General features: G+C 39.6%; 1 protein-coding gene across 7 annotated transcripts in view; it reads left to right on the top strand.

Moving 5' to 3' along the window:
• NEDD4 (NEDD4 E3 ubiquitin protein ligase) overlaps positions 1–15,597 on the top strand; it is a 141,129-nt gene that overhangs the window by 112,765 nt on the left and 12,767 nt on the right. For all 7 annotated transcript variants that reach the window (XM_081510235.1, XM_081510234.1, XM_081510230.1 and 4 more), the window contains 4 exons: positions 544–609; positions 5,093–5,322; positions 6,041–6,162; positions 15,307–15,377. In XM_081510235.1, coding sequence (XP_081366361.1) covers positions 544–609; positions 5,093–5,322; positions 6,041–6,162; positions 15,307–15,377 — 489 coding nt within the window. The remainder of the gene's footprint in view (positions 1–543; positions 610–5,092; positions 5,323–6,040; positions 6,163–15,306; positions 15,378–15,597) is intronic.

Raw genomic sequence — 15,597 nt, forward strand, 5'->3', positions numbered from 1 at the left:
AGGAAAATAATTTTCCTCTTTTATATAGCTTCTTTTTCAGGTTATAATTGTTTTCTAATTCACAAAAATAACTAAAATTGAAGAAACAATTCTTTTAGATTACTCTTGTGACTCCATGTTTAGTCTTTTAAAGTAATGGATAAAAAAGGCAACTCCTCAGAGTTCAAGGAAAAAGTACATTTTTCAAATTGTTCCTTTAATGGAGAAATCACTTTGAAAGTCTCTTTAGAAATGGAAATTTTCATTTCTAATATTTCTTTACTTGGAAGACATTTCCTGTTTCTGGCCTATTGCATTTCAAGAATACTGCATGATGAAAATTACAGCCATAAGAATTGCTGGATACAACTTTATCTTAAACAGAGAAATTAAAAATTTTTAGGGTTTATATTTCTTTTTCTTTGAATTAAACTTTTCTTTCCAAATATTCTCTTTTAATGCCTTTAACTTATGTTCATAAAATACCCAGAGGGGAGTTTTTAAAATTGTTCCAGAATAAAACAACTTAAACCTTCTTTATTTTTCCGAAATTTTTAACTCAAGGCAGTGCCCTACTCCAGGGATTACAAAAGAAAGTATGAGTTCTTCCGAAGAAAGTTGAAGAAGCAGGTTAGTGATACTTACAATGAGTTCTTAGGAATGTTTGTCATATGGACTGAAAGCATGGGAAGTACATTTGAAAAAGTAATAGAGAATTTATTATATATGAACAATTTTGAATAGCTTCTTTTAGGGAAAGGATGCTTATTTTTTGAGTAGCTGTAATATATGATTAGAATCTAGTTATTTTATGTCTGTATTTTTCAATATACCTTGCAATAGAGAAAATAGTTTTAAAAATTTGCCTTTGAAGAGCTCTAACTTGAGTTGCTCCTGGGTTTGTGGGGTTTGGGTTTTGTAGAAACTGAGCAAGTGTAACTCAGGAGATTGTCCCGTGGCCTAGACTTTGCTTGTGTAGGAGGACTCTCTGGATTCTGCTTCTGCTTGGACTGTTGTTTTCCAGTGTTAGTCATTCATTCTTTACAGCTTCAAGTATAATATATCTCTGTATAATTTGAATGTACAGCTGTGATTGGAGCAGTCCTCTTGTTTTTTATCTCCTTTTGCTTATCAGATATATTCACAACACTTTTTCTATCACCACAAATTCAGTGTGTTTGGAAGTAAATCTGCCCATCTATTTCATTTCTATTGGTTATGACTGTTTTTTTAAGTAAGTAATTTTTTTTTAATTGAAAGAGTCTTTAAGTTCCATAATGCTTTACAGTTTCCAAAGGTTTCATACACATGGTTTTATATAATTCCATAATAACCTCTTTTTCCTCCACCTCTGTATTGCCCCTCCCCCCACCCATAACCACTAGTTTGTTCTCTCTCTCTATATATATATGTAATCTATTTATTTATGTTTGGCTGTGCTAGGTCTTCCTTGTTGTGTGGGCTTTTCTCTAGCTGTAGCGAGCAGGGGCTTCTTTCTCTTCATGGCAGCGCACGGGCTTCTCATTATGGTGGCTTCTCTTGTGGCGGCACTCGGTTTCTGGGGCACAGGGGCTTCAGTAGTTATGGCACGTGGTCTCGGTAGTTGCGGTTCCTGGGCTCTAGAGCACAGGTTCAGTAGTTGCCGCGCACCGGGTCAGTTGCCCGTGGGATGTGGGATCTTCCAGGACCAGGGATCAAACCCCTGTCTCCTCCATTGGCAGGTGGAATCTTTAACACTGAGCCCCCAAGGAAGCCCTGTTCTCTGTGTCTGTGAGAGGGATGACCGTTTTTTAGCGCCTTTCTGATTTGCTCATGCTTCTCCCCTTGCCCTGCAGTTTAGGAGGGCTGCCACTAGGTGGCTACGTTGGGTTACACTTCCTTGGCTTCCAAGCTGGAAGCCTGCTTTTCCAAAGATTCAAGATGGTTTCTGCTGCCACAAATTTTTCTCATCCAAAACAGGACAAAAATGAAATACGGTACTTATTTGCAAATATGCCTTAATAAAATCTTAAAACATCTTCAGCGTTTTAAACTCATCTTCAATAATAACCTTGTTTTAAAATTGCTCTTGAAATTTGTTTTCTACTTCTTAAAATTCTTTGGGATTCTAAGTCTGTTTTGAATTACTTATATGGTAAATATTTTCACTCGTAATGACAAGACACTGGTCTTGGAATAGAAGTGTTAGCTTCTCCATCTGCCAGTCTGAATACTTATAAACACGTTACAGTGTCTAACGGTTGATATTCTCTAAGCAGCAGGTCACAGAACACAAAACCATAATGAAAGTGGTAATTTTTATTGAGTTCTGACCACATACTAAGCATTTTCCTAAGTTACATGTATGATCCCTGTGTAATCTCTGCAATAACTCTATAATGAAGGGACTATTATTATCACATCGTAGAGTTGAGGAAGCTGAGGCTCAGAGAAACTAGGCAATGTGATCAAGTTCCATGGTTATTAGCAGCAAAGCCAGGTACGAACCAAGTGGTGCAGTGCCAGAGTCCGTGCTCCTAACTCACATGACATACCAGATTGGGGATTGAGAGAAGAAATTACCCTGAATGCAAGAAAGGTATATAAGAAGGTGAAATTATGAAAGAAAAGATTAAGAGACATGAAGCTGTTCCAGAAGAAGAGCCTGAGGAATAGGCTGAGAATCTGAATCCTCAGTTTAACAAAATGTCCCAAGCAGGATTTAAGAAGTAAGACTCCTGTCTGGACACATCACATCACAGCAAAAGAGCAGAGCATCAAGGTGGAGACAAAAATGTGTGAAGCAGTGCTCCAAAGCCTTCAGCTGCCTTTATCCTTTCCCTGCACCTCATCCTTAACATGTCGTTAGTTTGGAAATAAGGGTGGTTAATCATTATTGAGATCACTGTGTGCCAGGCACTGTGTCAGCACATGCAGTGCATTGTCCCAGTTGTTCCTGAAACAGCTCCCTAAGGGTAAATACTTTTATTGTCCCTATTTTATAGATGAGGTAATTAAGCGTTAGAAAAGATGTGCAAGCTGAAGCCAGGACTTGAACACAGAGTCACCTGACTCCAGAACCCATGCATGATCCACCACTCAGCTCAGATGTGGAAATTGCTCCTGTGGCCTCCCGTCTGTTGCTGTCGCTCACTTAAGAGGGCCCATTCATTTTCTGCCACTCAGGCTGTTTCGGGGTCTTTCACTGACCAGTGTGTCTTTTGTCTCCCCTTGTGTGTGCTTAGTTGCTTAGTCATTTCCAACTCTTTTTGACCCCATGGACTGTGGCCTTCCAGGCTCCTCTGTCCATGGGATTTTCCAGGCAAGAATACTGGAGTTGGTTGCCATTTCCTCCTCCAGGGGATCTTCCCGACCCAGGGATCGAACCCCCAGTGTCTTGTGTCTCCTGCATTGCAGGCAGAATCTTTACCCACTGAGCCATTGGGAAAGCTCCACTGAAATGCCTTTTAGATCTGATGGCGTCAGCCTCTGAGAACATAGCAGGCAGTCTGATCCTGTGACTCCCTGCTCAGCAGCTCTTCCTAGGCAGCCTTCACACTGTCTACACTGAAGCCTCAGACTGCTTCTGCAACTCCTTCTACTCGAATCCCTCCTCTTCTTCCCCTCCTCTTTCTGTACCATCCAGCTCTCAGATGGCTGGGACCCCTCTCCCTGCTTGCTGTTCCTCAGCCCTTCTCTACCTTCCCACCCCAGACAGGACTTTCTCTCAAAGCCTCCTTGGTTGTCTCACTTGTAATTAACAGCTCTTTTTTTTTTTTTAGCCTACAAAACTTTGCTTCTGTTTCTATTGTTAGCGATTTTTCTACTCTTTTAAACCTCAGAATTAGTAACATTTACATTTATTTCTCACACACACACCAGATTATAAACTCCCTGAAGAAGTGACCACATCTTATGCCATGTTTTCATTCCCTTTTCCTCCCATCTCTGGCCCCTTTGCAGTACCCACCTAGCATGGACCTGGCCCAGAGTGGGCCTTGAATAAGTGCTTGTTGAGTCACTTACCTGCACTAGTGGTTTGCCCACTGTCTAAAATTATAAAATTGCTTTTCTCTAGTCTTACCAGTTTTTTAAATTGCATAAGCAGCAGAGGAAACTGTTTATGGTTTGCTTCCTCTGCTGCTTACACAGAGAGGAAGTATACCATACTTCAGTTGCAGCCCTCAGCCTCAGTAGTTGTGGCACATGGGCTTAATTGCTCCACAAAACTTATGTTATACTTATATTGCTTATATAAACTGTTTATATCATTATGTTTCTAAGGGCTTTCCACGTTTCCTAAGTATTTTGTGAGCGAAATTGATTTAGAGCTTACCCTCTTTCCTTTTCTTGATTCTACAGAATGTTGATGGCATGTTTTCTTTTCATGGTTTCCACTGGAACATTCCACACAGTATTCAAAAATAAAATATTCAGATATATTTCTATATAATTTACAGTAAGGTCTGCCTAAAAGCATAGTTATCTACATTTGTCGTATAAGCAAATTATGTACAAAAGATAAATGAGGCAATGTAGCTCATTCGTTAAGAACAGAAGCTCAGAAGCTAAGACTTTCTTAACTTGTATCTTTAGTTTCTTGATCCGTAAAATGAAGACAGTAATAGTAGGTTCTTCATAATGTTGTTATGAGGAGTAAATGAGTTAACCCATTAAAATTCTGGGAACAATTTCTGTAAAAGTTAGCACCTGTTAATGAGTGAAGTAGACAGGCTCCAGAGAGGAAATATGGAGGGCAGGGAAGAACCCTGAGCTGACAGGCAGACAAGTATTGATAGCAGGCAGTGACTTGACTGACTGTTGGTCACAGAATGTCTTTCTTGGATCTTAAGGTGGAAATGACTGCTCATGAAATGCCTCCTTGTGAGTGTTACTGTCACCATCAGTAGCTGCTTCTTCAAAAGTGAAAATGAGAAGTCTTTGTTATTATGTGACTAGAGAAAATGCATGAGTTCTTTAATACTGTGGAGGGAATACAAGACAATATACCTAGGCCTGTTATCCCTGAAAAAGGATCTCGGGCACAGGAATAAAATACAGTGAATTTTATAATGTTAATGAGAGAAATGGGTGTTGAACTGATTTAAACAGTCTGTCTTCTCTGGATTTTCAGAATGACATTCCAAACAAATTTGAAATGAAGCTTCGCCGTGCAACTGTTCTTGAGGACTCTTACAGGAGGATTATGGGGGTCAAGAGAGCAGACTTCCTCAAGGCTAGACTGTGGATTGAGTTTGATGGTGAAAAGGGACTAGATTATGGAGGAGTTGCCAGAGAATGGTTCTTTCTGATTTCGAAGGAAATGTTTAACCCTTATTATGGGTTGTTTGAATATTCTGCTACGTAAGTACCTTTACAATGACTGTACAGAAAAAAAAAAAATCACTGTTTTGAAAATAACAGAGTGATATGATGGGAGGGAAATGTAAGACACAATGTGCCAGGAAAGGGGAGAGGGTAACTAATGATGTTTCAGAAATAACTTAAAAGTTATAGTGAAATATGCATAACATAAAATTTACCATTCTTATCATGTTGAGTGCATTCGTTGTTGTGTAACCATCACCACCATCTACCTCCAGAACTTTTTCATCATCCCACACTGAGACTCTGTATCCTTGAAATGTGATCTCCCCCATTCCCTGTCATTAACCATTCTACTTTCTGTCTCTATGAACTGGACTATTCTCAGTACCTTGTATAAGTAGAATCATACAGTATTTGACCTTTTATAACTGACTTAACTTCATTAGCATAGTGTTCTCAAGGTTTATCCAAGTAGCAGCATGTGGTAGAATTTCCTTCCTTTTGAAGGCTGTGTAATATCCCATTCTGTGTCTATACCACATTTGTTGATCCGTTTAGCTTTCAAAAACATTTGGATTGTGTTCACCTTTTGAACAAAATGACTATTTTTAAAACCATTAAATCCAGTGGTTTAATATGGTTGTAATAGAGTTGAACAACTGTAAAAAGAGGGAGACGATTTACAATTACCTGTCATATTAAAATTTTTATATGAAATATAGAAAGGAGCATTTAAATGTGGTTATCTTTACAGGGATAATTATACCCTACAGATAAATCCCAATTCTGGACTGTGTAATGAAGATCACCTCTCTTACTTCAAGTTTATTGGTCGGGTAGCTGGGATGGCAGTGTATCATGGCAAACTGTTGGATGGTTAGTATTTTTTTTTTAATTGGAGGATAATTGCTTTACATGTTGTGTTGGTTTTCACAGTACATCAACGTGAATCAGTCATGTGTGTGTGTGTGTGTATATATCCCTCCCTCATGAGTCTCCCTTCCACCCAACCCCCTATCCCACCCCCCTCAGTTGCCACAGAGCTGAGCTGAGCTCCCTGTGTTATACAGCAGCTTCCTACTAGCTATCTTATTTTACACATGGTAGTGTATATGGGGTTTTTTTCTTTTTTTTCTTTTAATTGGAGGCTAATTACTTTACAATATTGTGGTGGTTTTTGCCATACATTCATATGAATCAACCCATGGGTGTACATGTGTTCCCCATCCTGACCCTCCCTCCCATCTCCCTCCCCATCCCATCCCTCAGGGTCATCCCAGTGTACCAGCCTTGAGCACCCTGTCTCATGCATCAAACCTGGACTGGCGGTCTGTTTCATATATGATAATATACATGTTTCAATGCTATTCTCTCAAATTATCCCACCCTCGCCTTCTCCCACAGAGTCCAAAAATCTGTTCTTTACATCTGTGTCTCTTTTGCTGTCTCACACATAGGGTCATCATCACCATCTTTCTTAATTCCATATATATATACGTTAATATACTATATTGGTGTTTTTCTTTCTGACTTACTCCGCTCTGTATAATAGGCTCCAGTTTCATCCACCTCATCAGAACTGATTCAAATGCATTCTTTTTAATAGCCGAGTAATATTCTTTTGTGTACATGTACCACAGCTTTCTTATCCATCCGTCTGCCAATGGACACCTAGGTTGCTTCCATGTCCTGGCTATTGTAAACAGTGCTGCAATGAACATTGGGGTACACGTGTCTCTTTCAGTTCTGGTTTCCTCGGTGTGTATGCCCAGCAGTGGGATTGCTGGGTCGTATGGCAGTTCTATTTCCAGCTTTTTAAGAAATCTCCACACTGTTCTCCATAGTGGCTGTACTAGTTTGCATTCCCACCAACATTGTAAGAGGGTTCCTTTTTCTCCACACCCTCTCCAGCATTTAGTGTTTGTTGACTTTTTGATAGCAGCCGTTCTGACTGGCGTGAGATGGTACCTCATTGTGGTTTTGATTTGCATGTCTCTGATAATGAGTGATGTTGAGTATCTTTTCATGTGCTTGTTAACCATCTGTATGTCTTCATTGGAGAAATGTCTATTTAGTTCTTTGGCCCCTTTTTTTGATTGGGTCGTTTATTTTTCTGGAATTGAGCTGCAGGAGCTGCTTGTATATTTTTGAGATTAATTCTTTGTCAGTTGCTTTGTTTGCTATTATTTTCTCCCATTCTGAAGGCTGTCTTTTCACCTTGCTTATAGTTTCCTTCGTTGTGCAAAAGCTTTTAAGTTTAATTAGGTCCCATTTGTTTATTTTTGCTTTTATTTCCATTACTCTGGGAGGTGGGTCATAGAGGATCCTGCTATGATGTATGTCAGAGAGTGTTTTGCCTATGTTTTCCTCTAGGAGTTTTATAGTTTCTGGTCTTACATTTAGATCTTTAATCCATTTTGAGTTTATTTTTGTGTATGGTGTTAGAAAGTGTTCTAGTTTCATTCTTTTACAAGTGGTTGACCAGTTTTCCCAGCACCACTTGTTAAAGACATTGTCTTTTCTCCATTGTATATTCTTGCCTCCTTTGTCAAAGATAAGGTGTCCATAGGTGCGTGGGTTTATCTCTGGGCTTTCTATTTTGTTCCATTGATCTATGTTTCTGTCTTTGTGCCAGTACCATACTGTCTTGATGACTGTTGCTTTTTAGTATAGCCTGAAGTCAGGCAGGTTGATTCCTCCAGTTCCATTCTTCTTCCTCAAGATTGCTTTGGCTATTTGAGGTATTTTGTATTCCCATACAAATTGTGAAATTATTTGTTCTAGTTCTGTGAAAAATACCGTTGGTAGCTTGATAGGGATTGCATTGAATCTATAGATTGCTTTGGATAGTATACTCATTTTCACTAGATTGATTCTTCCAATCCATGAACATGGTATATTTCTCCGTCTATCTGTGTCCTCTTTGATTTCTTTCATCAGTGTTTTATAGTTTTCTATATATAGGTCTTTTGTTTCTTTAGGTAGATTTACTCCTAAGTATTTAATTCTTCTCGTTGCAGTGGTGAATGGAATTGTTTCCTTAATTTCTCTTTCTGTTTTCTCATTGTTAGTGTATAGGAATGCAAAGGATTTCTGTGTGTTAATTTTATATCCTGCAGCTTTACTATATTCATTGTTTAGCTCTAGTAATTTTCTGGTGGAGTCTTTAGGGTTTTCTATGTAGAGGATCATGTCATCTGCAAACAGTGAGAGTTTTACTTCTTCTTTTCCAATCTTAATTCCTTTTATTTCTTTTTCTTTTCTGATTGCTGTGGCTAAAACTTCCAAAACTATGTTAATAGTAGTGGTGAGAGTGGGCATCCTTGTCTTTGTTCCTGACTTTAGGGGAAATGCTTTCAATTTTTCACCATTGAAGATAATGTTTGCTGTGATTTTATCATATATGGCTTTTATTATGTTGAGGTATATTCCTTCTATGCCTCTTTCTGGAGGGTTTTTATCATAAATGGATGTTGAATTTTGTCAAAGGCTTTCTCTGCATCTATTGAGATAATCATATGGTTTTTATCTTTCAATTTGTTAATGCGGTGTTTACATTTATTGATTTGTGAATATTGAAGAATCCTTGGATCCCCGGGATAAAGCCCACTTCATCATGATGTATGATCTTTTTAATACGTTGTTGGATTCTGTTTGCTAGAATTTTGTTAAGGATTTTTGCATCTATGTTCATCAATGATATTGGCCTATAGTTTTCTTTTTTTGTGGCATCTTTGTCTGGTTTTGGTATTAGAGTGATGGTGGCCTCATGGAATGAGTTTGGAAGTTTACCTTCCTCTGCAATTTTCTGGAAGAGTTTGAGTGGGATAGGTGTTAACTCTTCTCTAAATTTTTGGTAGAATTCATCTGTGAAGCCATCTGGTCCTGGGCTTTTGTTTGTTGGAAGATTTCTGATTACAGTTTCAATTTCTGTGCTTGTGATGGGTCTGTTAAGATTTTCTATTTCTGTTTTCTCATTGTTAGTGATAGGAATGCAAGGGATTTCTGTGTGTTAATTTTATATCCTGCAGCTTTAGTATTCGTTGTTTAGCTCTAGTAATTTTCTGGTGGAGTCTTTAGGTTTTCCCTAAAGCAAACATTATCTTCAATGGTGAAAAATTGAAAGCATTTCCCCTAAAGTCAGGAACAAAGACAAGGATGCCCACTCTCACCACTACTATTCAACATAGTTTTGGAAGTTTTAGCCACAGCAATCAGAAAAGAAAAAGAAATAAAAGGAATCCAGATTGGAAAAGAAGAAGTAAAACTCTCACTGTTTGCAGAAGACATGATCCTCTACTGAACCAAAACTGGTTCAGTTTTGAAAAGTTATACTTTTCTAAGAATTTGTCCATTTCTTCCAAGTTGTCCATTTTATTGGCATGTAGTTGCTAATAGTAGTCTCTTATAATCCTTTGTATTTCTGTGTTGTCTGTTGTGATCTCTCCAATTTCATTTCTAATTTTGTTGATTTGATTCTTCTCCCTTTTTTTCTTGATGAGTCTGGCTAATGGTTTGTCTATTTTATTTATCTTCTCAAAGAATGAGCTTTTAGCTTTGTTGATTTTGGCTATGGTCTCTTTTGTTTCTTTTGCATTTATTTCTGCCCTAATTTTTATGATTTATTTCCTTCTACTAACCCTGGGGTGCTTCATTTCTTCTTTTTCTAGTTGCTTTAGGTGTAGAGTTAGGTCATTTATTTGATTTCTCTCCTGTTTCTCGAGGTAGGCTTTTATTGCTATGAACCTTCCCCTTAGGACTGCTTTTACTGAATCCCATAGGTTTGGGGTTGTTGTGTTTTCATTTTCATTCGTTTCTATGCATATTTTGATTTCTTTTTTGATTTCTTCTGTGACTTGTTGGTTATTCAAAAGTGTGTTGTTTAGCCTCCATATGTTTGTATTTTTAATAGTTTTTTCCCTGTAGTTGACATCTAATCTTACTGCATTGTGGTCAGAAAAGATGTTTGAGATGATTTCAATTTTTTTTGAATTTACCAAGGCTAGATTTATGGCCCAGGATGTGATCTATCCTGGAGAAGTTTCCGTGTGCACTTTAGAAAAAGGTGAAATTCATTGTTTTAGGGTGAAATGTCCTATAGATATCAATTATGTCTAACTGGACCATTGTATCATTTAAAGTTTGTGTTTCCTTGCTAATTTTCTGTTTAGTTGATCTATCCATAGGTGTGAGTGGGGTATTAAAGTCTCCCACTATTATGGTGTTACTGTTAATTTCCCCTTTCATACTTGTTAGCATTTGCCTTCAGAGAAGGCAATGGCAACCCACTCCAGTACTCTTGCCTGGAAAATCCCATGGAGGGAGGAGCCTGGTAGGCTGCAGTCTATGGGATTGCAAAGAGTCAGACACGACTGAGCGGCTTCACTTTCACCTTTCACTTTCATGCATTGGAGAAGGAAATGGCAACCCTCTCCAGTGTTCTTGCCTGGAGAATCCCAGGGACGGGGGAGCCTGGTGGGCTGCCGTCTATGCGGTGGCACAAAGTCGGACACGACCGAAGTGACTTAGCAGCAGCAGCAGCAGCAGCATTTGCCTTACATATTGTGGTTGTGGTGCTCCTGTGTTGGGTGCATATATATTTATAATTGTTACATCTTCTTCTTGGATTGATCCTTTGATCATTACATAGTATCCTTCTTTGTCTCTTTCACAGCCTTTATTTCAGTCTATTGTATCTGATATGAGTATTGCTACTCCTGCTTTCTTTTGGTCTCCATTTGCGTGCTATATCTTTTTCCAGCCCTTCACTTTCAGTCTGTATGTGTCCCTAGGTTTGAGGTGGGTCTCTTGCAGACAGCATATATAGGGGTCTTGTTTTTGTATCCATTCAGCCAGTCTTTGTCTTTTGGTTGGGGCATTCAACCCATTTACATTTAAAGTAATTATTGATAAGAATGGTCCCATTGCCATTTACTTTGTTGTTTGGGGTTCGAGTTTATAAATCTTTTCTGTGTTTCCTGTCTAGAAAAGATCCTTTAGCATTTGTTGAAGAGCTGGTTTGGTGGTGCTGAATTCTGTCAGCTTTTGCTTGTCTGTAAAGCTTTTGATTTCTCCTTCATATATGAATGAGATCCTTGCTAGGTACAGTAATCTAGGTTGTAGGGTTTTCTCTTTCATCACTTTAAGTATGTCCTTCCATTCCCTTCTGGCTTGAAGAGTTTCTATTGAAAGATCAGTTGTTATCCTTATGGGGATCCCCTTGTGAGTTATTTGTTGTTTTTCCCTTGCTGCTTTTAATATTTGTTCTTTGTGTTTGCTTTTCATTAATTTGATTAATATGTGTCTTGGAGTATTCCGCCTTGGGTTTATCCTGTTTTGGACTTTTTGGGTTTCTTGGACTTGAGTGGCTGTTTCCTTCCCCATTTTAGGGAAGTTTTCAACTGTTATCTCCTCAAGTATTTTCTCATGGCCTTTCTTTTTGTCTTTTTCTTCCGGGACTCCTATGATTTGAATGCTGGGGTGTTTAACATTGTCTCAGAGGTCTCTGAGGTTGTCCTCATTTCTTTTAATTCTTTTTTCCTCTCTGCTTCATTTATTTCCACCATTCTGTCTTCCACCTCACTTATCCTATCTTCTGCCTCAGTTATTCTACTGTTGGTTCCTTCCAGAGTGCTTTTGATCTCAGTTATTGCATTATTCATTATTTATTGACTCTTTTTTATTTCTTCTAGGTCCTTGTTAAACTTTTCTTGCATCTTATCAATCCTTGTCTCCAGACTGTTTATCTGTAACTCCATTTCGTTTTCAAGATTTTGGATCATTGAGGATGAGATGGCTGGATGACATCGCTGACTCGATGGACATGGGTTTGGGTGGACTCAAGGAGTTGGTGATAGACAGGGAGGCCTGGCGTACTGCGGTTCATGGGGTCACAAAGAGTCAGACACGACTGAGCAGCTGAACTGAACTGAACTGAATTCTGAATTCTTTTTCAAGTAGACTCCCTATCTCTTCCTCTTTTGCTTGGTTTGGTGGGCTTTTATCATGTTCCTTTACCTGCTGAATATTTCTCTGCCTTTTCATCTTGTTTAGGTTGCTGTGTTTGGGGTGGCCTTTCTGTATGCTGGAAGTTTGTGGTTCCTTTTTATTGTGGAGGTTCCTACCTGTGGGTGGGGTTGGATGAGTGGCTTGTCAAGGTTTCCTGATTAGAGAAGCTTGCTTCAGTGTTCTGGTGTGTGGTGCTGGATCTCTTCTCTCTGGAGTTCAGTGAAGTGTCCAGTAGTGAGTTTTGAGGTGTCTCTGAGTTTGGTGTGACTTTGGCCACCTGTATTTTTGTGTTCAGGGTTATGTTCCTGCATTGTGGAGAATTAGCTTGGTATGTCTTGCTCTGAAACTTGATGGCTCTTGGATGGAGCTTGGTTTCAGTGTAGGTATGGAGGCTTTTGGGTGAGCTCTTGTCGATTAATGTTCCCTGGAGTCAGGAATTTTCTGGTGTTCTCAAGTTTTGAATTTAAGCCTCCTGCCTCTGGCTTTCAGTCTTATTCTTACAGTAGCCTCAAGACTTCTCCATCCATACAGCACTGATGATAAAACATCTAGGTTAATGGTGAAAAGATTCTCCACAGTGGGGGACACCCAGAGAGGTTCACAGAGTTACATGGAGAAGAGAAGAGGGAGGGGGGAGATAGAGGTGACCAGGAAGAGAGGAGGGGGAGTTAAAAGGAGAGAGACCAATCTAGCCTGTGATCAGTTCTCCACAGCCCAGAACACCCAAAGAGATTCACAGAGTTAAGTAGAGATGAGAAGGGGGAGGGAGGAGATAAAGGTGACCTGGGGGAGAGAAAGGAGTGTCAAAAGGGGAGAGAGCAGTCAAGCCAGTAATCTCACTCCAAAGTAAAAATGGGTACTGAAGATTGGATTCTTAAGGGTACAGAATTGATAACAAATACCAAAAAGCAAAGAATAAAAATCTAGAGTAGAGGTTAGACTCTCAAAAATACAATATTAAAAAAAAATGCAAAAGTTATAAAATATATATATATATATATAAATATAAAATTTGCTTTAAAAATAGGGTCTTTTTTTTGCAAGGTAATAATAGGTTTTAAAAATGAAAATTAAAGGAATAATAAAGAACTTAAAAATAAAAAAGTTTTTTTTTTTAATTAAAAAATGATAATAGTAAAATATATCTAGGAATTTCTCAGCAGCTGTTGAGGGCAGTGTGGGGTCAGTTTCAGATAGTTCAGTTTCAGATAGTTTCTTGTTCCAGCTTATACTTCTTCTCAGGGTCTATAGGTCCCTTCCAGTGTAGCCAATGCTAACTACAGGGTTTTAATCTGTTGCATATGTCACTTCCAAAGTGGTTCCCTCTTCTTTGTTTATTTTGGCTTCCTCTGTTTGCAAGTCTCTTCAGTATCTAACTTCTGCCCTGACACAAGGGGGCGAAGGTGGTCATTTATTTAGGCTCACTTGTTCAATTGTGCTGTGGGGAGGGAGGGAGGAACACTGCAAACAAATATCACTGGCATGTGTGGAGAGTGCTCGCAGTGTCTGGGCCACACTGGGTTTGCCCCCACTCACAGTGTGTGTGCTTTCCTGGTCTACACTGCTCAGGCTCCAGGTCGCTCTGCAGGGGAACTGTCTAAGATGGGCCCTAGGTTGCGTGCATTTGCCAGGTCTAAACTGCTCAGGTTCAGGTTCTCGGGTACTCCACAAAGGCACAGACCCAGTTGGGCCTGCGTTTTGTGCCCTTCTCAGGTCTGAGCAGCTCAGGTGACCAGGTGCTTGGCAAGCTCACACTCCCCAGGTGGGGCGATGCGTCTTATCACCTCCCCGTCCCAGCTGCTCAATTTCCTGGGTGCACAGCAGGAGCACTGTCTCAGGTGTGCCATGTGTCTCCTCTGGGGAGCTGATCTCTGGCTGCGACCCTGCTGGCAGATGTTAACTGTCCAGGATCCCAGGAAGACTTGATTAGCAACTGGGAGCCTGCTCCCAGTTTGGTAGAGGATGCCATCTCTGGGGCCAAGTTTGCCCCTTGTCTTCCGGCTGTGCTGTCACCCACCTGCCTTTCTGCCTCTGGTGGAGGATGGGCCAGCCTGCTGTCAGCTAGCTCTCCTCTGGTATTTGCTCAGTCCTTTGTTCTGTGAGTGGACCCAGCAGTGCCTTAAGTTAGAGCTTTTCATGGGAAAGTTCTCTCTCTCTCTCTTTCCTCTTATTTTTTTCTCTCTCTGGCTATCCCACAGTTTGGGTTGCTATCTGAGGTTAGCTCCCTCAGATTGCCCTTAGGGCATTCAGGCCCAGTCCTTACCCTAAGCAGTGCAGCCTGCGTCTCCCAGTTTAGCCCCCGCTTGCTGGTGGTGGACAGGAGCGTCTGGGCTACTTCTCCGCTGGGAGCTGCAGTTAGGTGCATAATCTTTGGGTTTTATTTATTTATTTTTTCCTCCCGGTTATGTTGCCCTCTGAGATTCCAAAACTCCCTACACACCCACCGGTGAGAGGGTTCTGGTGTTTTAAAACTTCTCCTCTTTTACGACTCCCTCCCCGGGATGGGTCTCCATCCCTAACTCTTTTGTCTCTCTTATTATCTTTATATTTTGTCCTACCTCCTTTCAAAGACAACGCGCTCCCTTTCTGGGTGCCTGGTGTCCTCCTCCAGTGTTCAGAAGTTGTTTTGTGGTATTTGCTCAGCGTTCAAATGATCTTTCGATGAATTTGTGAGGGAGAAAGTGGTTTCCCCATCCTATTCCTCCGCCATCTTGATACCGCCCTCCAGTAGTGTATATGTTTTAATGCTACTCTGTCAATTCATCCCACCCTCTCCTTCCCCCACTGTGTCTACAAGTCTGTTCTCTATGTCTGTGTCTCTATTCCTGCCTTGCAAATAGGTTCATCAGTACCATTTTTATAGATCCCATTTATATGCATTAATATGCAATATTTTTCTCTTTGTGATTTACTTTATTCAGATGGTTAGTATTAAACCTAAAACTTTTTGTATGTAATTATCTGATTTCTTTTGCTTGGTAATCATTTTAAATATATTTGATTTTTTGCAAGGTTTTTTCATCCGCCCATTTTATAAGATGATGCTGCACAAGCCAATAACACTTCATGATATGGAATCAGTGGTATGTCTTTTTTACTTATCATATAAAGTATAATTTAACAGGCAACTGAATATTTTAAAGACTTACTTTTTAACGATGAAGAAATCAACAGATGTTCTGAATGTAGATGAACATTTCCCCCAACATTTTATTTTGAAAATTTACTAACATATGATAGAGTTGAAAAAGTTTTACAATGGATATGTATATATCCACCACCCAGATTCCACAATTGGCTTTT

This window comes from Giraffa tippelskirchi, chromosome 7, assembly GCF_054371585.1.
Source record: "Giraffa tippelskirchi isolate mGirTip1 chromosome 7, T2T-mGirTip1v1.2.pri, whole genome shotgun sequence".
NCBI lineage: Eukaryota > Metazoa > Chordata > Mammalia > Artiodactyla > Giraffidae > Giraffa > Giraffa tippelskirchi.